We start from the raw sequence: 24,462 nt of genomic DNA on the forward strand, positions 1-24,462 counted from the left end.
TTTTGGTTATAAAATGCCTTCCCTCGAGTTAGGTCACAAACATAATGCCTCATTTAAATACGTTACGACAATATACTTTTTAATTTATGGACAAACAGCAACTAGTCACTGTTTATGAATTTATCTTACGTACTACATGGACTTTGCCGTAGCTAAAAGTTATGTACTGGCCCCGTAGCATTTTTCGTAGTTCATTCACGATAGATGTACGCAAAATGCATCAAAATACTCGAAGATTTGCCCACTATGTTAATAGATATTTTCTGACTCTACCTTGCTTTACATTTTATGACGAGAAGTGCGTTATATATGCCATTGTGCTTTGGCAACTCACGACCAAATTATCAAGTTTCAATCTAACATAGACCATGAAAACACTACCGATCAGCCAGCTACAACAAACAAGACTTCAGGCAGGCATCCAGTATCGCACTAGTCACAACATTTACTTTTGAAGATGTACACTTCAGTTTGTATGTGTGGTTTTTTCATCAGTTTCTGAGCAACTTCACAGCCCCACTGAATGAAACATGTGAAATAAACAAACATTTGCACAAGTACTGTCAAAAATAACAGGTACTGTTCAAAAATGTAAAGGCAGTAACGTATCACTTCTGAAAATTATTATTTACAAGGTCTTTGACGTATCACGAGTCAACAATGTACAGAAACGCCTTCACTTTTACGCAAGGGCACAAAACTTTGTCAAAAAATTTGACGATAGGTATATTCGTGAGCTTTCCAGATTTGGTGGCTGTTGCACACATGATGATGCTGTTCCGTTAACTGGTTTACGTCTTGTTGGACTCGAGAATTAAATTTGCCACTAACTTCTTGGAGACAAACAAAAACTGTTGGTAACAGTTTTTCGGAACTGTTAATTCATACTAGGGAGTGTACGAATGCGCACGTTCCCAAGTACAAAATAGCTATCGAGCTGGAGGACCCGAGTGACAAGCGGCGGATCGACTCGAGGTAAATATAAAATGATTGATTCGTGTGTGTTCGATGGTTTTACAGAGGCTAGAAACAATGGATATGTGGTTACCAAGTCTACGCGGGCATTGTAGCCGTGGCCAATGGCTGCAGGCAGCCTCATTACTGTCAAGAAAGTTTTGAAGTCAAAGTCTCACAACGTGGTGCGATTCTTTCTAGGGGCAACACAGAATTCAGTGGCATCGTGTCGCCAAATAAACCTGCACCAAAGACAAGCGTACGTTTGATGAATTATTGGAAACAGCAAGATTGTTATAACTTCAAACCACCAGTATAATTGATTACGTTTTAAGTACGGATGAAACAGAATGTATCACGTCTCTGGTAAGAGAACGTTATGATTTTGAAGTGAGAAAGCTGTCGGTCAGTTGAAAAAAAGAAATCTATCATCAATTTTTGGAAAAAGTTTTGCGATCTAACCTAAAAATTTTCTGTATATTATTGACTCGTGGGGTGGGCCACGTTCGATGGCCTGGTTGTCGATGAAATCAGAATATCGACGTATTCAATAAAAGTCATCCCTCCAAAGTGCAAGCCGTTCTGTCAACGCTATGACTACTTTTACTGACAGCTGAAGAATTACATTCGCCCGTTACAGGAATGCCGTATTCTCATCGCACAGCAAACAGAAATCACAAGTTGAAGCGACGTCCATTTTTGAACCAAACCTGATACGTATATCCCTCACTGTCAGGAAACAAATGCTGTGGCGATAAGAACCTGTCATAGTTCAGGGGATTTGACGTCATGAACACTGAGGTGCGTGAAAAACAGCCGCTTTATGTACGAAGTTGTAATACAGGGTGAGGCAAACAGAAGTAGTTAGGAGACAGAGTTCGAGGGTACGAAGAAACATAGCAGAGGAAAGGAAATACTGTACTAATCTGACCATAGTAGATGTTGAAAGTGACTGTAATTCATCTCTTGGCACGTTTGGGCCTTGGTCGGCAAGTCACTGAAGGTGGATCGAAGCTGGCTGCTGCAGTCTCATCCGAAATGTTCTGCTGCAATTCTTTTTGCGATACACCTTAGACTTGAGGGCTCCCCACAGAAAATAATCGCACACTGATAGATCGGGTGACCTTGGTGGCCACCTAGGGCCGCGACCAGACTGACCTCTGCTAACAACTCTGTCAGGCGAGAAGACTGTGTAAATGTACTCCAAGGGTCGGCCGGCTGTATGGGCAGTCTCTCCAGCCTGTTGGAAAATAGTTACTTTCAACATCTGCTATAGTCAGGTTAGGACTGTATTTCCTTTCCTCTGCTGTGTTTTACTGGAACTCTGTTCTCTGGGCCAGTTTCATTTTCTCCATTCTGTATATTTATTCATTACTACTAAGACTCCAACAGTCCAGTCAACTCAAGGAAGTCGCAGACGTCTGGCAGCGTGTTCGAGAGCTTTCAACTGCGAAGCGCAAATGACAGTAGGCGAAAACAATAGCCGTTTATAGCGCGATGAAGAGGCTGTTCCATAGAGACGTCTACAAAACCGCGTTATGGAAGCGCGAAGCAGTTGCGCCCACCGTACAGAAACTGTTCGGGGTTACTTTACTTATACGTCAGTATATTATGCGTTTTTCTTTGTACGATAGTTTACATTTTAAAGGTGTTTTCACAAATAAATGGAAATCAAATTTTTTCGATGTTACACTAAAAACACAGTTCATTTTTAGTTTTCGTTTGTAACAGAAAATAGGCCAAATGGATACTCAGACAATGCTGGGTTTGTCAGTTAGTAATTAATAAAACACTCTCTTTGATCCGTAACCATTTGCAGGCCCCAACTTTCGAGAAAATGCTTTGATGTGCTTGATTTGTTGTGAAAGTGTCGCCAGATGGTGTTTAACAACATTAACAAGGTTTCTTTTTGTAATCATTTTCACACTACTTCGCACGTTGCGGGCGGTGCTTCGAATTTCTATGCTTTTTGCTGTTTTTGTGCCATATATGACTATTGGGAATGCAGTGGTTCTCTTAAAGTATAAAAGCTTAATATCAAAGCAAAAATTGAAATACTAGAATTTATATGTTTTTAATTTTCAGTTACTGTTAGTTATGTAAGGTTATATACGATTTCTAGTAATAAAATTTATCTTTAATAATATTTGAAATACGCATTTCTTTGGTTAATAATCCCATTATAATTCTCGATCTCACAAGAAATATTGATGTCATTGACGTAAAGAAAAATAAACAACAACATACTATTGGATTCGAGCACTGAGCGCAAAAATTGAAAACTGGGCTCTTACCTTAGCCACTACCCCACCGACTCACTAGGTTTAAAGCCGCGCGCGGGAGCTGATGAAGTAGCAACAAAACTTCATTTTCTCGCAAACTATCGAGTGTTCGTACCTAAGAGAAAATAGGTGTCCCTTTATTCTCAGCTTACTTTCGCTAAGCGAAGTTTGAACTGTCCAGCGAACGACCCACAGTGGGTCCCCCGTGTCAGACAATATTTTAGTCACAGTAAGTTGATCCCTCACAGTTGCAGTGGGCTGGACGCAGCAGGTTCGTGAGCCTGCATCAGCCAATAGCGTAATTTCGTAAACTCTATGGCAACGACGCAATGTTGTCACAGCTGCATACATGGCTATTGTTTCTGGGAATCGTTAGCGCCAGGTTTTCACAGGGAACAGATCCCGCCCATTCATTTACGCTTTTTGAGTTTGCTTATTGCATTCCACACATCAAAGGTCTTTTTGCTTTTTTAAAAGCCCCCTATCTTGTACATCTGCCTTCTGGTATTGCAGATAATCTTCTGATGAGTAGATCTTAAACAATTATGTACTAGTCGGCGTTGGCCAATCACTCGTGAGCATTTCGTATTCCACAATATCACCGGCCTTCTAACCTGTAACAAAGTAGCATGCGTTTGGGGACAGAGAGGTGTGCTGCGTCATTTAACACCTTGCGGAATGCGTAGTAGGCTACATTTCTGGTACCTCGATAGTTGAATTCTCTGTGTGTGTATTTTTTAATAGTGGTAGTTTGATTTGTTGGTTTTCGAAGGATTGTTACGTATAGGAAAGAATTTCACGTCTTTTTCTGTCACATCTTCCGTCAGAATAATAGGGAAATAATCTGATCCTAATGTGGCGTGCAGTGTCGACCAAGTATAAACTGGCATAACGTGATATATACAACAGAGCCGCTGTCGTGGGGAACAGACATCAAAGTAACTGACTAATCATTGAGGCTCATAAAGAGTGATTATCTGCTATTGAACTAACTGAGCTTTGTCCTGGATCGTCTGTCAACACAGTGCGTTCGGATCTGTTTCGCTTATCTCGCTTCTCTGGGAGAATATGGGTGAAAGGTACGGAATGTGATTTAATTCTTACTACTGTTATTAGCAGCTTTGCGGTTGGGGAATTCATCTGTACTTCTAGGAACGTAATTTTTTTTCGTAGTAGTATATTACACCTTCTTTTCCATCTGGTATATCAGTCCTGATAGCAGAGAATCCTCTGAAATTGATATGTCTTTCTGCTTTTACGTTTGGGAAATGCAAGCTGCAGATATACTTTTTGTACGAACCTATCATGGCAGGGTCTATCAATACTTTTCCCCCTCTTATTCTGTTTTCTGCCGAGTACGTCCATAGTAAAACGTCGCACCATTTCGTTGAACCCGCCCGGCGGACAACCATAGTACTTTGTATGAAGTTAAACTTGCCGGAAAGACAACGAGGTCATATGATATGTTCTTTTCAGTGCGATTAACTAGCTGCGAATATTGATTGTTATATTTTTGCAGGGGCTTGTTGCTGCAGGAGCAGTGGACTTCCTATTCGATGAAGGACTGTTGTGTTGGACTGACAATGGACTGGAGATGATACAATGCGTTTCCTATGACGGGAAGGTTCCTGGAGCCAAGGTACGTATATATCTTCTCCAAGGGAGCCCTGAATTTGTTACGACGGCATATTGCGTTAAACACGATTCCTCCAGCAATTTCAGATTCCGTCGCTTAAGTTTTCCTCGCGGAAAAAAACAGGACACATCATTTAACACAGTATCAGAAGAATAGATTACTACGCGCCAGGAAGCGTTGAGTTGAAGACAGGCACAATGAAAAGACTGCTACACATTTAATTTTTCTGGAGAAAATCATCTTTCCGATATAAAACACACACACACACACACACACACACACACACACACACACACACACACACACGTTCACTTAGCGACCGGAGACAGTAGCCATGTGCATATGAGCCGAGCTTGCAAGAGTTTGTGTGTGTGTGTGTGTGTGTCTTCTTTTTCGGAAGAAGAGCTTTTGTCCGAGAAATTAAATGTTTTGTAGTGGGACAGTAGGACGAATACAGTCGTATCGTGTGATATTTAGAGGATGCTTTTGAGAATGTAGTTACTATTGATGCGGTACAGTAAATAAAGGACAAAAGATAGATTTTCCGTTTCTCTTTACTTCTTGCGTGCGTATAGGCAAATGAATGAAAACAGCACGCTAGGATTTGAGAAATAACTATTCTTAGCTCCAAAATCGCAATAAAAGACAGTCGACAGGAGCCCTGTGTCATTTGTAAATCCCGACGTCTCACGCAGCTCCTCAATGGCACATTCTTTAGATATAGCAAGAACATTTATATTTAGCCGTTAAGAACATAGCCAACCAATCGAATCATGTGAAATGAAATGCCTCATGTTCTTGAAGCGGAAATTACTGTTTACGCGATAACGCCAACATCACTAATATCAATCATCATAGAAATTAAGTTCAGTTTCAGCTTTCGCGAGTCGACTGTGGAACCAGATCCAAATTTTTAATAGCGATAGGCGCGTCAATCTTTTTTTTCTGTAATTGCAACGTAATCTTTCTGTTACGGTTTTAGAATATTAAAACCACCTGGTAATCTCACAGGCTTATAATGCAGGCCAGTGATCATCATCCTCCTCCACTTTTCTATAATTGCAAACTGTGAAGTGTGTGTGTGTGAAGGGGGGATAACCCTTTGTTTATATTTCCTGGTCCTATAAGACGGTTGCACATAAACAAATATGGCCATTGAAAATTGTTACACTACATTTCCACACTTTGCTGAACACGAAAACGGAGAGAGAGAGTTTGCCGCAGATCAAGTTGTCAGGAAGCGATGCAAACTTGGGAATATTCAGAGAATCGTGTCTACAATGACGCTTGATGCTAATGTGCCGTTTGGAGCTGTATTTCTGCCACAGGATAAATCTAATGTATGTTGTCAGTATTTGCTAATACATTCTAGGGTTTTGGTCTATAAAACTGTGGCATGTCGTGGCGAGTTTAAATTTTTAGGAGTGCAGTGCAAACTTGTTGAACATTGAGCATAAATTTTAGTTTTATTGTACAGCATATACCTATAAATAATATGTTTGGTGTGTGATGACAAAAATGATTTATCAACATGCTTGATGTCAACAGCTACTTTATTGCTATAATGCTGAGCTCCTGTCAGTGCTGCACGGGAAATGTAACACAAAGGCAATCTTTTCCCTCTAGTTCATTCTATTAAGTTTCCATTCCTATGCTATTATTTTGGTGATTGATTTGTTGTATGCATATGTCCTGCAGATCGATGTTCTTACAACTGGATTAAGTTCTCCAGATGGCCTAGCATGTGATTGGTTCACCAAAAAAATCTATTGGACTGATGCAGAAACAAACAGAATTGAAGTTGTATCTATTAGTGGTGAACACAGGAAGGTACTGTTCTGGGAAGATATAGACCAGCCCCGAGCAATAGCACTTGATCCAATGAGAGGGTATGTACTTTTGAGTTTTTATTTACATTGCGTAACACCATAGATATTTTTTTTTCACAACTTTATTATTTTGATGTATCCAAATATTTATTCCAGCCTTATGTTTTGGACTGACTGGGGTGAGATTCCAAAAATTGAACGCGCTGGAATGAATGGTGACAACTCGACGCGCAAGGTCCTTGTGATAGAGGACATAATGTGGCCTAATGGCCTCACTTTAGATTTCAACAATTCCAAAGTATATTGGCTGGATGCTAAGCTGCTATTTCTTGCTTCAGTTGATTATGAAGGGAACAACAGACACAAGTTTGCTAGTCAAGATTTAAAATGTCCATTTGCTGTTTCTTTTTTCCACAACAAGCTGTACTTCACTGACTGGGAAACATGGTAAGCTCATTGTTTCTTTTGAATGATTATTATTTTGTTGAATTATTGTAGTACATGTGAGCAAAAAGTAGCTGAATAATATCTTCATGTATAACAGGTATGTAGTATAATGAAATGATCTTTATAATTATAGGGGCATACATTCTTACAATCTTGAAGAAGGTGGGAAACCAAAGGAAATAGCTCACAACAAGGACATAATGCCACTTGATATTCGGGTGTGGGATAAGAGCCGTCAGCCTAAAGGTTATTCACCATGTCAAACAAATAATGGTGGTTGCTCTCATTTATGTCTTCTGTCACCCAGACCTCCAGGCTTCACTTGTGCTTGCCCCACTGGAGTAAAGCTGCTGGATAACCGTACCTGTGCCAACGGTATTGTATGATTTACATGTAATGTAGAGAGTAAGTTGGAATGTGTTGAAAGAATTCTATTACTCCTTGTCACGTAAATATTGCCATTATGCCACTTGTTCTTTTCAGGGCCTCAAGAGCTGTTAATTCTCGTACAAAGAACAGATATTTCTAAAATATCACTTGATTCTCCTGATTATACAAATTTTATTCTACCTCTTAAAAATGTGAGGCATGCTATTGCAATAGATTTTGATCCAGTTGAAAATTTTATCTATTGGACAGATGATGATGTGAGTACTGATAGTTTTAACAGTAATATTACTGTGTAACTTGTTTTAAACTTGATCTGTGTTTGGGAGTCACTACTGGTACACATGTGTTGTTGATGAGAATATACCATGATGTACATGCCTTTTAATAACATCTTACATATCACTTACGTCCCATTATTTGTTTACATACTAATCGCTGCAACCAAGTTAACCAATTTTTTAGAAAAATAGTAATATATCACAAACACTTAAAAGTTCTGCCAGATGTCCAATTTCCATTTGAATGCTATATTTTGAGTCTTTTATTGTCTTCTGCTGATCCTTCATTGCTCTCACTTGCATATCTGAATCCAATATGTCTCTTATTGTCTTATGGTATTCAGCTTGCCAAAAAGAAATCTTAGATGATCTTCTGTAGCATGAAAGGTAAGTGAGAGGGATAAGCAGCAGCAGCAATACTGGATAAGAGGGTTTGCAAATCTGAAAAAAATTATGTATGAAGTTACCATTTTCACTTTGGCTGTTATGTAACTAGAGGAATGTAAGCATTTACTGATTAACACAGTTTTCCATATTCTGGAATCCATGTAGACGAAAAAGTAGTGTCTTCATATTTTGCTATTATTTTTCAGGGTGCAGTGCAATTTTATTGTATGTTTATTTCAGACAGAAAGTCACTTATCTCTCTCTTTATTTTTTAATGTACCTTTAAACATTAAACAGTTCTGTAACCATTGTTCAACTAATTCAACGTTAAATTGATCTCTACATTTTCTCCACCTGCTTGTAGTTAATATTTGTACATATCTCAAACAAAGGCTGTGATATGGTCTAAAAGATAAATGGAAGTAGGCTAGTGGCCATAATTACCAACGGGGGAAACAATGATGTGATTGAATCAGTTATATGGGAGCAAAACTTAGAGCATGTAAATATGGGAGTTAAATTGTTGTATTGCTATCTTCTGATGTCATTAATGACTCTTAAAAATAAGAATTTGAAATGTACTGTATGGTTTCTAGATAGTCAAAGTATCACATTTCAGTCTAACCACCATCTCAACCCACACCTTCTATTCACCATAAGCTAGTCAAACAACTAGTGACAGGATCGCATTGCTCAGCTAATGTCGTGCATTTAAAAAAAATTCAAAATGAAATACGCAATTCACCTAAGCTACATTTTACTTAGTACCCTTCACAATACCAATAGAATAACTTCATATAATACATTACAGTATACAATACTAAAATAATGACCAAGTGTACAGGACTGTGAGCCAGGGCGGTTCCTTCTTTGAGTGCCGGATGGAAATAAGAACACACTAGAAAACACCATCTTTTATCCATTTCGTCATTGGCCTACATATAAGTATACTTCATACTTTCGCCAACTTCATGTGTACCCTTCTTTCAATAGCAAGGAAGAAATCTTACCATACAGAGGGGTAAAGATTATCCCTGACAGTAGTATGTCTCTGTGCTCAATCTGTCTGTTTTAATTTACAGCTGCTTTATTTATGATCCTGTTTCTCTGTCAGTCACAACATCACTTTTTAGAGTTGCTCTTTTCTGCTGCTGCCTACAGGCCAAGGCAATAAGACGAGCTCATCTGAATGGAACAGGTCAGGAAGATCTAATCGTGACAGAGGTGGGCCATCCTGATGGAATTGCTGTTGACTGGGTGGCACGTAATATGTACTGGACAGATACGGGGATGGACCGTATTGAAGTGGCACGTCTGAATGGTGAATTACGAATTGTAAGAGCATCATTAAGTATTGTGTTCAGTAGTTAGTTATTCATTTGAGAGGTATGCCTTCTATTGCAGTGTTAAGTACTGTAGTTTGTAGATCTTCTCTCTCTCTCTCTCTCTCTCTCTCTCTCTCTCTCTCTCTCTCTCTCTCTCTCTCTCTGACTATACATAAAATTATGTGTTTATAACACAGTCTAATGCCAGATGAAGCTCTGTTTATAACCACTGCGTCGTTTGTTTCTGTTGGAATTTTGTATCTATAATTTATACATGCTTATTTTATAGTCATGTATTGTACACAATTATGTCTAAATGCATCTCATAAATTTCCAGGATGTGTAGAGTGTGCTGGGTAGTTGCTGATTTGAATAGGTACCCACATCTGAGATGAACTCTTCCTGTGCTACAAGTACAAATGTGAACAATAAAGATTTCCAGTTTTTGTGGGATGTAACTGTTTCAGTACTTTCCTATGATCGCTAACTTCTATGTTTGTAATCAAGTAACTAATCTGGCAAGAATGCCCAGTGCTAAGCTACATGTGAAATGTGAAAATATTCACTGTCACCTTACGTGCTATATCTCTACCTCCACTGGTCGTCCATGTCAGGTTCTACTATAGTAGTGATGGCAAGCGTGTAACGTGGTTACCAAATTAATATTTACACACACGTCTGTAGTTAAATATTCATTTTATGGACACATTGTGCCACATAAAGTCTCTGTTTTATCCGAGTGAATTATAGCATGAGGCTCTTTAGGACGCGACTGCTTTATTTCTCTGTACGTAATATTCGCTTGTTATCATATTCCAAACAAAATGTATTGTAATTGTATTAGATATTTTACTTGCTTCGTAGTTGTTAATGGCTTTGGTAGCTTCCAATAGAACATCACATTTGCTTTTTTTAAAAAAGTTTTTCAATATTTTTTTAATTTTTTAAAACTATTTGGGTACTCACAAGCTAGTTGTCTCGTGAGGTCAACTCAAATGTGGTATTAGGAGAAATGTTAGATGGAGTATCCAGTGCAGTATTTTTTGTGTGTGTTATAATGAATAGGCATTCCTACATGAAGAGTCATGCACTATATACTGTCGTAAGATGCTTGACATTTTCTTTCATAAGGTAACATTCAGTTTAAAAAATTATTAATGTCGTGCACACATAAATGAAGAATATAATATATGCTGTGAAATGACTAGACGGCTTATAATTTCCTCTGTTTTCCCCTGAAGCAGTTTACCATTTGTAACATTTACTGTCTGGGAATAATTTACTAGGGAACTGCCTGAATGCAAAGGTCTCTGAATTTAGCAGTTTCAGTTGTACCACTTCCAGGAGCATTAGTCTCTCATGTTTAAAGTGATCAATGATACTTAACAAGAACTGGTAAACTTAAAAATAAACAATCACATACACGAGGTTTTACCACTGATTAGCTGGTGTGTGCATTGAAGACTGTTTATACAAAAGGTACTAGTATTTTTTTTTAAATAATCCTGAATCCTCTACATTCATATGTTGTAACCAAAGCTTTAACTGCTCATATGTTTTTCATAGCTGTTGTACATGTAGCATCAAGAAGGAAGAAGGGTAGATTGCAGTTAACATGCTATAAACACCAAGGTATTTGTGATGGACCTCAAGTTTAGATTGCACAAGGTTGGGATGGAAATCAGATATGTTGTTTCTAAAGAATCATCCTGCGTTTGCCTTACACAATTTAGGGAAACCACTGAAGACCCAAATCATGTTGGCCTGAAACAGATTTGAACCTCATTTCTCTACAATGAGTGTCCACTGCCCTAACCATTGCATCATCTCAATTGGTTTTACGAGGGTGAGTCAAATGAAAACCTTAAATTTGTAAGAACAAATCGAAATTTCGTGCCGTTATCCTGTAAGTTGGTAAGTGTTCTAAAAACAGTGTGCAGAATCCCCTGTAGGTGGCAGCCTAGTGCAGATGCTCACATACCGTCGCAGTATCAGTATAAAGATGGCCGCCCCACTTGCGACTTGCACCAGGGAAGAACAGCATTCTGTTATTCAGTTTTTGCATAGTGACGGTGTGAAACCTATTGAAATTCATCAACGAATGAAGGTTCAGTATGGTGATGCATGTTTGTCACAGCAGCAAGTCTACGAATGGAGTAGGAAGTTCGCAAATGGTGTGACTTCAGTGGAAGATGCTCCTCGTCCAGGCCAGGCACAATAAGTTGTGACTCCACAGAACATTGCAGCAGTTGAAGCCATAGTGAAGGAAAACTGCCGAGTGACACTGAATGACATTGCAGCATATTTACAGATTAGTCATGGGTCAGCACACCACATTGTGCATGATGAGCTCCAGTTTCACAAATTGTCTGCAAGGTGGGTGCCACGGCAGCTGACTCCTGAAATGAGAGAATGACATGTTGATGCTTGTGAAGAACTTCTTCAGCACTTTGAACGAGAAGGTGATGTCTTCCTTGCAAGAATCGTTACTGGGACAAAACATGGGTTCACTTCAACCAACCGGGAACGGAGAGAGCGAGCAAGGAATGGCACCATTCCTCATCACCAAAACCAAAGAAGTTTCGAGCAGAACCATCAGCAGGGAAGGTTATGCTCACTCTCTTTTGGGACGAAAAAGGCGTCATTTTGGAGCATTACATGCCTAGAGGGACCACTGTCACCAGTGCAACATACACAGATCTCCTAAAAAATCATCTGCGTCCTGCAATGAAATCAAAGCGATGTGGATTGCTGTCAGCAGGTGTCCTTTTGCAACATGACAATGCGAGGCCCAACACTGCCTGTACAACAGTTGCAACAATCACAGACCTGCATTTTGAGTGTCTTCCTTATCCACCATACTCACCAGACCTTGCCCAAAGTGATTTCCATATGTTTGGACCACTCAAAGACGCAATGGGAGGAAAGAAGTTCCGTTCTGATGAAGAGGTACGCTATGCGGTGCATGAGTGGTTGCGCGGACTACCAAAAGAATTTTTTTCTAAAGGAATTTATGCACTTTGTAATTGCTTGAGGACTTGCATTGAGCGTGGGGGAGATCATGTTGAAAAGTAATACAGCTTTGTACCACTTCTGCACAATCAATAATATTTAAAAAAATATTTAAGGTTTTCATTTGACTCACCCCTGTATATAAAAAAAAAGTCACACAAACCCAAGTAACTAGCATTTGGTTTTGCTGTACAGTATTTCTCAAATGCTGGCAGTGGAGAAGTGCTTTGATGATGCTCTTCACTTAGGTTGACTTTCTTCATCTCTCTGTGAATTGAATGTTGCTTCCTTGTGGATCTATTAAAGGAAGACCACTGTATGAAGCACCATCACTTGTTAAAACACCTTTCGTATTTCTGGACCAACACTCAAAGATGAACTTTACCTCAGAATTGAGTAATGTTGTTAAGGTGATTAGAATAGTGTAATGCAACAAGGATAACTCTCATCCATAGCAAGAACCCTGTGTGCTATGTGAATAGGTACAACTCTTGTCAGTTCAACAAATTGCAATTTGTTCCCTACCTACAACCCCCCCCCCTCCCTGCACCCTCCCCTCCACTGGTGACTATGCATGTGACTGTAGAAATATCTAGTTATCAACTGCATCAAATTCATTGACAGTGAGGAGTGGAAATGAGTGACTGTGCTAATGGACAATGTGTGTGCTTACAACATTTTATTTAGCATTGAATAAGTCAATGGTATGCAAATTACATGGCACATGATACTGCGGGGAGTGAAATTTCAGTGTTCAAGAAGAAAGAGGTTAATTATCACAGTTTGTATTCCTTCTTTAATATGTATATATTAATATGTATTTGTTCCCTACCTACAACCCCCCCCTCCCTGCACCCTCCCCTCCACTGGTGACTATGCATGTGACTGTAGAAATATCTAGTTATCAACTGCATCAAATTCATTGACAGTGAGGAGTGGAAATGAGTGACTGTGCTAATGGACAATGTGTGTGCTTACAACATTTTATTTAGCATTGAATAAGTCAATGGTATGCAAATTACATGGCACATGATACTGCGGGGAGTGAAATTTCAGTGTTCAAGAAGAAAGAGGTTAATTATCACAGTTTGTATTCCTTCTTTAATATGTATAATTGTGGTATTTGGTTCCCATTTGTGTAGTAAGCAAAGAATGGTAAGGAAGTACTAAATCTCAGAAAATTTAAAACAGTGAGTTGGCAGCTTGCTACAGTTAATCCAGCCGTAATATAGCAGTGGTTAGTAAGGTAAAGGTACTATCTTCTCACCACCTCATCACATCCTGAGCTTAAAGCTTGCTAGTTGTGGATCAGCAAAAATCAGTAGAAGTCATTTCAAAGAAGGGCAGCTCATTTGTATTATCGTGAAAAAGGGGGGAGAGTGCCATGAACATGATTCTTGGATTGGGGTAGCAATTATTAAAACAAAGGGTTTTTTGTTGTGGCAGGATCTTTTCGTGAAACTTCAGTCACCAACTTTCTCCTCAGATCACAAAGATATTCTGTTGGTGCTCACCTACATAGGGAGGAATAATCATCATGATAAAATAAGAGGAATCGAAGCTCATGCTTGTTTTCTCACATGCCATTTGAGCATGGAAAGGTAGAGAAATATCTTCAACCAGGTTCGATGAATCCTCTGCCGGGCATGTAATTGTGTAGAGTAATCGTGCAGATGTAGGTTTAGGTGTAGATGTAGACTTCAGGCCATGTGTGAGTGTGTTATGTCTTGCTGCTGCAATTTTTAGCAATCTCATATACAGTACCAATGTGTGTGGTAGCGGTTTTGAGGTTATCATGTTGTGCTGTGCTGAAACAGTAAGCACACCTGCAGTGCCAACATCAAATGAGGAAAGCACAGCTTGTTTCACCCACATTGTCACCACCCCATGTCTGTCTGTGGTTTGGATGTTCTTGCATCCTCCACTCCCCGCGGGCTTCACAGAACGGAGTCAGGAAGTCATGAAAAAACAGTAAAGCTGTTTTCAATCTGAAAGTTGATTTGAATACTGCTATTGTATACTATACCTGTTCTCGTGTTTCAGGTTTTAATAACAGAAGATCTAGGTGAACCGAGAGCGATTGCTGTGGCACCAGAGAAGGGGTGGATGTTTTGGTCTGACTGGGACAGTGAAGCACCCAAAATCGAACGAGCATCTTTAGATGGCTCAGATCGAACCATGCTCATTTCTAAGGATCTAGGCTGGCCAAATGGAATAACTCTTGATCTTGCGTACGATAAGATATATTGGTGTGATGCTAAGAAAGATAGACTTGAGGTCTGTATATTCATATGGTAGAAAATAAAAACTAATTGAATTTATTTTATTAATAACAAACAATCCTGTAGAAAAGTGTCATTATATTGTAGTCTTAACTGAAAAGTTACAAATGCAAACAATCAATTGTGTAATAGTAATTTTAACTGAACCTACATCAGTCATTTATTAGCTGAATGTAGGGGGTGTGGTCTCTGTATTTTGTATATGAAAAATCTTAAAGCTTTTTAAATAAAGCAAACATTATTAACATTCTACATCTTTGTTATTCATGTTTACATATTTATTTCTCATCATAATTACCCTGGCAACAAACACATTTCTCCCATAAACAGATCAGTTTGTTGAGACTGTCTCTGTAGAATATTTGACTTGGCTGACGGAGCCACCATCTCACCTCTGCTTGCACTACTTCATCACTATCAAAGTGAAGGCTTCAAAGGTGTTCTTTAAGTTTTGGATGTAGATGAAAATCGAATGGGACCAAGTTGGGACTGTGTAGAGAATGGTTGATGACAGTGAACCAAGTCATCGGATTGTTGTAGATGTCACAGCACTCGTGTGGTTTTGCATTGTTGTGCTGAAGGAGAAGGTGCTCCCTGTTTGGATGAACTCTTGGCATTCAAAACTTGGTTACAGCATGCTGTTTCTAATGCATTGACATAATTTGGTTACACACTGCCATGTTAAACTCTAAAATTCAGAGCCATCTAGTAGCAGAAGATTCAAATGTGTTAACATGAAGACTAAAAATGTAGAATATTATTAATGTTTATTTTATTTAATAGGCATTAAGAGCTTTCACATAAAATGTTCAGAGGCATTGCTTTTGAGCATGCCTGTGTATTTTAGAACTATAAGAAGCTGCTATTATGTAAAATAATACTTAAAAAAGTGAAAAAAGAATTATCTTTGTTTAGCAATGTATAATTAATCTTATCATTTCAGGTGGCAAATATGGATGGAAGTGATAGGCGAGAGATTATTAGTGACAACTTGCCACATCCATTTGGCTTGAGTCTTCTTGGAGATTATCTTTATTGGACCGATTGGCAGCGAAGGTCAATTGAGCGGGTGAACAAAATAACCGGAAATGAACGCAAACTGATTGCAGATCAGTTACCAAATGTTATGGGCCTAAAAGTTATACGCCTTGGTGAAGTGAAGGGAACAAACCCATGTGCAAAAAATAATGGTGGTTGTGATCAGCTGTGCCTTAACAGACCAGGAAATGACTATATTTGTGCATGTAAAATGGGTAAGTAAAGTGAATAAGAAGATGAATATTATTTATTTAACTTAAATTATTTAAAAATAGTAGAAGTTATCATAACTGGTTTCCAATTCGTCAGTATTCAAAATTTTTTATTCTGATTTGCATTTTAAAAACTTGAAATTGTCTGCAACAAATACATATTGTAATGAAACATCCTGACAGATTAAAACTGTGCTGTGTTTGGAATCCAGCACAGACCAGCTCCCTGAGATAGGCATGGGTTCAGCATTGAATCCTTATCCTGCAGACAGTTTTAATCTGCATGAAGTTTCACTGTTAAGGTCTCAATAATCTTGTTCTCATACAAATGCTAGCTTTGTTTGAATGGTGATCTGTGATATTATGTGAATTGGCACAGCTATGCATGTGTGATTATGAAGTTTAAGATCTCTGCTGTGGTCAAATAATTGTTTCTCTCTTCATAGTCCAGTCAGTTGCAGTGCTAATTATTAATGCAGATCTTATTTTGATGCAACATTTGATTTAATCATTTTGCAGCTAAAGTGTGATTATTTGGTGGCTTTTGTACAGTAATATGTATGCTAAGAAAATGCCATGCTTAGAGCCACCAAAGCATTAAAGATTTATCAGAAACACGTTGTTTTGAGTACAGTTTATTTCCATAAAGTATTAGGAAAGTTCAGAGAATAAACATGGTATTTTCAGTCCGTTCCTATTACAGTTCCAAATTAAACGGCTTTTTAATGTTGTACAGCATAAAGTCTCCACTTACATGTACAAAACAGCCATGTGTTACCTACAGAAAACACATAGCAAAACAATGCTGATATAGAAGCCCAGAACAGCATTGAGCAACACAGCTGTCTCTTTTTATTGCTGTTTATTGTTTGGTCCCCTTATTTGTTGTTCTAAAATATATGCACATTTTTTATTAGTTATTTATTTTTCAAGAGAATTTCAAAATGCTGTTACCAGTTTTAGTTGTTCATTCAGTGGTCATCTTTGACAGTCAGTAGATAAAAAGAGGACACAAGAATCATTGTATTATCTATAAAATCTGACAGGTAGTTATCAGTGTGTTATAAAAACAATAAAATCATATCTAAAGGTTTGTGCTGCTAGCAGTTTCTGTTGCATTGTCAATAGTACTGAAGCCAGCAGTAAGTAGAGATTGAGGTTTTGTAGGCAGAATGATATCTTCCTTTTGCAAGTGGACAAAATCTTGCACCCTATCTACTGTTGCTTTCAGTGTTATTGACATTGCAAAGGAAACACATTGGAGCATATTCCTTTGAGTATGATTTTATTGTCTTTTTATCATTACACAGGTAATTAGTTGACAGCCTTCACCTATTATATAATGATTATTTGTGTCCTTTTTTATCTGTTGATAGTATGAAGACGACTCCTGACTGGCCAAAACTGATAATGGCATTAGAAATGCTCATATGATTGTGTCAATAAATATAAAAATAAAAGAGCATGGTCAGTTACTTTATCTCTAAGCATGAGATTCTCTAAGTCATGATAAAGAACCAAATATGAGAGAGGACTCCAAGAAAGATGTGATGAGAAATAATATATACTCCAGACCAACAAGAATAGCTTGCTCTCTCTCTCTCTCTCTCTCTCTCTGCCACATTAGCATACATTTCTGTTTCAAGACAAAACTGTGTGGGAGGTATAGTTCTTCACCTATTAACCCTTTCACTACTGCGGGCATGTACAAACGACCTGTTACGCCATTCCTCAAGTGTTGTGGATGTGTATATGCATGACGCTTAGGTTTTTCTACCGTGTTATGGACATCTGTACATGTCCTGAGTCACCAATCTCTCACTGCTGCGGATGAGTTACTTCCATATCTCAGTGAATAAAAAAGTTTTGAATATTTATCTTTAACCATACATGCCTTCTTGTGTGCTATCATTTGTGAATAACCTTGTTCCAGTATTTTGAATTGTATATGAGACATGGTGATTGCTATGATCGTGAGGAAGGACATGAATGAGTGCATCGTGGGTGACTGTCCAATCAGATATAAAACCTGATGACTTTAAAAAGAAATCAGACATCATTCTGCTTCCAATTTTAAATAAAATTTCAGTATCGTATTTACATTTCATTCTTTGCAGTGTAGAGCTAAAATCTAGCAAATGCAAAGTTTATGCAATGTGTTTTTACTGCTGCAAATTCTTTAAAAAGTTCATGCAACGTTCTACGTAATATGTTTCAACATAGGAAGTACGATGGATAATGGAAAAGAAATTCAGTTCTTTATCGATTGAAGATATCAGACTGCAAGATATGCAAAAATCAAATTTTTTCACCAAATAGATTTCAAAAAATTGGTTAATACATCTTTCATATCGGCCAGAACGCCTTTCCTGAGTGCAGGGACAAGCGTTTGGTGAGCAGTACAGCCATAACAAAAGCCGCCTTCGCATGGAATGCATAGAGCACATGAGTTACAGTGAAAGGGTTAATAGAAAATGGAATACACGATAGTGAAACAAGCTAGTTGTTTCCCTTCGTATACTTCAGTCAAATTTTGGGTGTTTCTTAAAGGAAATCATAGCACTTACGAAAATGAAATCATGTTTTTCAGGTTATGAACTGGCTACAGACAACAGGACATGCGTTATTCCAGAAGCATTCTTATTGTTTGTTCGTAAAGAAAATATAGGAAGAATAAGCATTGAGAACAACAATAATGTGGTAAACATACCAGTTACTGGCATTAAGGATGCAAGGTATTCAAGAAAGTTTTTGTTATGAGGAAGTGTAAGTAATTATTGATTTTAGCATTTGCTACATAACACACATTTTTTTCCCTCAGTGCCTTGGATTTTGACATAAATGATAACCGTATCTATTGGACAGATGTCAAAGCAAAAACAATCACCAGGTCATTCATGAATGGATCAAATGTAGAAAAAATTGTGGAGTTTGGATTGGACTCTCCTGAAGGTGAGCAGTTTTTCCCCCCTCCGTTCACTTTACTCTTCATTGGTAATTCTGAATTCCTTAAGAAAAGGTACTGGAGTATAATGGTGTTCTAATTGAAGAACTTGCTTTAATTGATATGATCTGAAACAAGACATTAAAAAGAGGAGGGTGGTAGAAAGAGGATACAGTGAAAGAGTTTATAGACTTCAATTTTACCAGTTTTTAGTTCTCAGCTGTTCAGAAGGTAAAGCTCTCAGTGAGAATCGGGTTGCTGTTTTGCATTCCTCAGTTTCAGTGCTTGTGTTGTTAGCATCTTCATGTTACGAAAAGAGAATTTTAGTGAAATTTAATTTCATAGCTGTTAATTGTCAGTTAATTTAATCTTTTTGAAAGTTATTTTCCTTATTTTGTAACCTCTGCATTATCATGTTACAAAGTAAGAGTGTTTTATACAATTGTATGTTATATATTTTGCTACTACAATGACAAAATTATCATATTATTTAAAAGAGCATTTGGTCAAGGTAGAATCTAAAACAATAAAAATAACACTTAACCTCTCTGTTGTGAGCTGCAGTTCTGCGGTTCATTTACATTTGATGTGAATGTGAATTAATTTTTGTTAACTTATGTATATACTGTTTCCCCTCCCAGTATATGTGATAATCTAAAGATCAAATGTAGTCACAGGTGCACAATACTGTCAAAAAATTGGCACTGTACTTCCCTTCATCACTTCCCTATTCCATAATGAATTCATATGTTGTTTATGATCCATAATGAAATATGGTGTATTTTCTTTTTCTCTTGTGAAAAGGCATGGCTGTTGACTGGGTTGCACACAATCTTTATTGGAGTGATACAGGCAGCAAGAGGATAGAAGTCGCAAGGCTTGATGGCCGGTCCCGTAAAGTATTGTTATGGGAAGGCTTGGGCGAACCTCGGAGCCTTGCATTGAATCCACGTGATGGGTGAGATTGGAATTTAGTTTTCTGGATATTGTTGACGAGAAATAGTGTTAATGTTAATTTTAGCATCATGTTACACATCTATACCTCTTACTTTTGAAAAACCTTCAACTATTTTACTCTAATATCCACTCACCTAAGCAATTTTTTTCATGAGACCTAATTTTTAGGTATATACCCCACTTTCTGATGCAATAATATTACTTCTTCTTCTTCTTCTTCTTCTTCTTCTTCTTCTTCTTCTTCTTCTCAGCAATCACAGGCCCTGTAGACCAGGCACTGCATCAGCGATCTGCTTCCACCACCATCTATCTCTTGCAGTCTCTCTCTCCACCCTGTGGAAATTCCTAATGCTATGATGTCCTTCCCTATGTCATCTTTCCACCTTGTACGAGGTCAGCCCAATGGTCTTGTTGCCTAGAGAGTTGCTTCAAATGCTTTCTTGGTGATTCTGTTGTTTTCCGTTCTAGCCACATGTCCAGCCCATTGCAGTCTCCTACTTCTTAATTTTTAATTACTACTAACTATATAAAAATATAAAATTAAGTTATAATATCTAATGGCATTCATTGATTTTGTATAATAACAAAAACATTGCTGGAACATTGTCAAAGCTTTCATTAATTCTACATCAGAAATTGAAATAGGCTTGGATTGTGCTATTGTGCCAACGGTATCTGCTGATGAGTGGTAACCTGCCCTCATTTTTGTGTTTTAAGTGTGTGTTAATCAGTATGTGAGAGTGTATGTAATTGTGAGTCATTGAATTACTGACTGAAATCATATTAATACATCTGACATATTTAGAGGGCAGTCATGATATACTGTATAACTTCCATTATCGTAAGTTTCACCAAAATCCTACACTTTTTCTGTAACAGCCCAACATATTGTACTAGTGAGAACCAGAGCAAAAGAAGTAGTAGATACATGCCATGACATATAAATTGTAAGAATGTAATATTAAAGAAATTGTCTCGGTAATTGCATGACTCATTGTTGGCAATATGATTGTTACTTCATTTATAAATTAATGAGAACCACATAATTTTTAATAGAATGATGTTCCATTTACAGGTATATGTATTGGTGTGACTGGGTTACTTTTGGTGTAATTGAAAGAGCAGCATTAGATGGGTCAAAACGTACTGTTCTGATATCAGAAGTTGGTGATGTGAAAGGTCTTACTATTGATTATGTTCAACGCCGTATTTACTGGACTCAGCTTAATCCATCATCTATTGAAAGCACAGACTTAGAAGGTCAGAACAGAATCCAAGTTGTTGGAAAAGATATTGAACACCCCAAAGGAATAACACAGTATCAGGTAAGTGAAACAATGTGAATAAGCATTAAATACTTTTGGATTAAGGGAGACCATTGACTGAATTGTGTTAAGGGACCCCATTTACTGAAAAACAGAAGCCTTGACTTGTCAGCAGGCACACACAGAAGAAAGAAACCTTGCTAGCTTTCAAAGTTATCCTTTAATGAACTATAAAAAACACATGCCTCCCCCTCTCTGGACTAACAGTGCCAGCACTATTTTTTGGCAAGTGGACTGGTTGTGGTGGGTGTAGTGTCAGTTGGAGTGGGTAGATTGAGAGTGAGAGTGAGGTGGGAGGCAGGGAGAGGATCTGGAGGTGGATTGCTAGCGGCTTGGAGGGAGGCACCCGATTTGCTGACTGGGGATGTGGGAGGGAGGGGTGGAAGGTATATGTGCTGGCACGATTATAGTGGCTAATGGCAAGTGGCACACACTGAAGTAATGTGGAGATCTGAATTGTGTGGATGCGATGTGGTAGAGGAAGGGAAATGTGTTGGAGGAGGGTGCGGGGTCAGTGGGTTACCTCAGATTGGGACCAGGATGATTACAGGAGTGGAGAATATGTTGTAAGGATAACTCCCATCTATGTAGTTCAGAGGAGTGGTGGTGGAGGGAAGGGTCCAGATGACTTGGGTTGCGGAGCAGCAGCATGTTGTGCCACCAGGTGGTCGACTTTGTGTTTGGCAACAGTTTGGTCTTGGCCATTTGTACTGGTGGACAGCTGGCTGTCAGTCATACCAATGTAAGAAGCTTTGCAGTGTCTGCAGCAGAGTTGGTATATAACATGGCTGCTTTCACAGATGGCCCAGTCTCTGATAGGAGAGGATAAGCCTGTGACAGGACTAGAGTACAAAGTGCTGGGTCAGTCTATATGGCAGGTTTGGCATCTTGGTCTGCCTCAGGGCTATGACCTCTGTGGCAAGGGTTAGGGAGTAGGAGTGGCATATCGATGGAGTAGGATATTGTGTAGGTTGAGTGGATGATGGAGCACAACTTTAGGAGGTGTGGGAAGAATCCTGGGTAGTAAGTACCTAATTCCAGGCCAGGATGAGAGATAATCAAAGCCCTGGCAAAGAATATGTTTAGTTGTTCCAGTTCTGGGTGATATTGAGTGGTGAGAGCGGCGCTCCTTTGTAGTTGGTTCTGGGTTGGTGGGTGGACTGGGTGTGTGGCATGGGAAATCTGTTTGTGGACTAGGTTTTGGGCATATTTCCTGTCACTGAAGGCCTTTGTGAGGCCTTCAGGATATGGGCAAGGGGAGTTCTCATCACTGCAGATACATTGTCCCCAGGTGGCTAGGCTGTGTGGGAGGGATTTTTTGGTGTGGAAGGGATGGCAGCTGTCAAAATGTAGGTGCTGTTTGTAACCACCAACCATTAATATGCACAGAGGTGTGGATGGAGCCATCAGAGAGGTGGAAGTGAACATCCAGGAAGATGGCCCGTTGTGTAGGTGAAACGGGTGGAAGAAGAAAACATGTTGAGGTTGTGAAGGAATGTGGATGGGGTATCTCGGCCCTGAGTCTGGATCATGAAGATATCATTGATGAATCTTAACCAGACTAGGGATAGGAAGTTTTGGGAGGCTAGGAAGGTTTCCTCTACATGGCCCATAAACAGGTTGGCATTGGAGGGTGCCATGCGAGTGCCCACAGCTGTGCTGCAGATTTGTTTGTAAACTTTCCCTTCAAAGGAAAAGTAGTTGTGGGTCAGGATATAGTTAGTAAGGTATATAAGGAGTGATGTGGTTGGTTTAGAATCTGTAGGACACTGGGAGAGGTAGTGTTAGATAGTGGCAAAGCATGATTAATATTGATGTATAGGGAAGTGGCACTAGCAGTGATGAGTAGGGATCCAGGAGGTAAAGGGGTTGGTCTGTGGAAAGTCGGTGAAGGAAGTAGGTAGTACCTTTGATGCAAGATGCTAGGTTTGGGACAATTGATTAGAGGTGTTGGTCAACAAGAGTGGAAAGTCATTCACTGGGAGCACAATAGCAAGCTACAATGGGACATCCAGGATTGGGTTTGTCGATTTTGGGAGCATGTATAAGTTTGGTGTGTAGGGTGGTGTTGGTGTGAGGAGGGAGACAGGCAATACCTCCCAGACCTAGCCCACATACAGATTTCCTGTGCCATATCCTCATACATTCCAGTAATCTCATCAATCCCCCCCCCCAAGAATCAGCTACAAAGATGTGCACCCCCCCTCATCATCTAGTATCACTCTAGACTGGAACAACTGAACCATATCATTTGCCAGGGTTTTATCTCTCATCCTGACCTGAAATGAATGACACCCTATACAAGATCCTTCCCACCTCTCCTAAATTGGTGTTCTGTTATCCATCCAATCTGCACAACACCTTAGTCCATCACTATGTCACTCCCACACACAACCCATTTCCACAGAGGTCATATCCCTGTGGGAAACCAAGGGGCAAGACAATTTCAATCCACCCAGACTGCACCTCCTACTCCAGTCCTAGCAAAGGCTTATCCTGTGCCATCAGAGGCCACGCCACCTGTGAAAGCAGTCGTGTCATACGTCAACTCTGCTGCAAACCCTGCACAGCTTTTTACATTGGTATGACTACCAACCAGCTGTCGACCTGAATGAATTGGCCACTGCCAAACTGTTGTCAGGAACAAAGTTGACCACTCGGTGGCACAACATGCAGTTGAGCACAACATGATCATTCTCAGTGGCTGCTTCACAACCTGAGCCATCTGAATCCTTCCCTCCACCACCAGCTTCTCTGAACCTTCACTCCCATAATCGTCATGACCTCAATGCTGGGTAACCCACTGTCCCTGCCGCCGCCCCCCCCCCCCCCCCTGACCCAACAGTTTAAACTTCCTCTGTCTTCTTACTGCTTCCCACCAGCTGCTACAGTTGTGCCAACCAATATACCTGCCATTCCTCCCCCTGCGTTCCTAGATAGCAAACCATCCGCCTCCCTCTGATCCACGACAACTCAGTGCTTCTTGTTTTTCGTGAGTGGTCTCCTTTAATACCAAAGTATTTGCATTCTACGAAAACTTTCCTACATAATGAATAAGCATTAAGCTTAATAAACTGTCCACTGAAGAACCATTCATATGTGACAGGAGTCTTATAAACCATTTTCTGTTATTAAAGTGTCAATTTTTTACTTTGTGTATTTTT

General features: G+C 39.1%; 1 protein-coding gene across 1 annotated transcript in view; it reads left to right on the forward strand.

The window, feature by feature from the left end:
* The window catches only part of LOC126251627 (low-density lipoprotein receptor-related protein 6), a 338,123-nt gene that overhangs the window by 273,959 nt on the left and 39,702 nt on the right, over positions 1-24,462 (forward strand). The window contains exons 3-14 of the mRNA XM_049952171.1: positions 4,756-4,875; positions 6,571-6,761; positions 6,858-7,148; positions 7,282-7,523; positions 7,632-7,795; positions 9,365-9,538; positions 14,584-14,817; positions 15,766-16,075; positions 18,663-18,807; positions 18,894-19,024; positions 19,821-19,974; positions 21,049-21,298. Coding sequence (XP_049808128.1) covers positions 4,756-4,875; positions 6,571-6,761; positions 6,858-7,148; positions 7,282-7,523; positions 7,632-7,795; positions 9,365-9,538; positions 14,584-14,817; positions 15,766-16,075; positions 18,663-18,807; positions 18,894-19,024; positions 19,821-19,974; positions 21,049-21,298 — 2,406 coding nt within the window. The remainder of the gene's footprint in view (positions 1-4,755; positions 4,876-6,570; positions 6,762-6,857; positions 7,149-7,281; positions 7,524-7,631; positions 7,796-9,364; positions 9,539-14,583; positions 14,818-15,765; positions 16,076-18,662; positions 18,808-18,893; positions 19,025-19,820; positions 19,975-21,048; positions 21,299-24,462) is intronic.

This window comes from Schistocerca nitens, chromosome 4 (assembly GCF_023898315.1).
Source record: "Schistocerca nitens isolate TAMUIC-IGC-003100 chromosome 4, iqSchNite1.1, whole genome shotgun sequence".
In the NCBI taxonomy this organism is placed as follows: Eukaryota; Metazoa; Arthropoda; class Insecta; order Orthoptera; family Acrididae; genus Schistocerca; species Schistocerca nitens.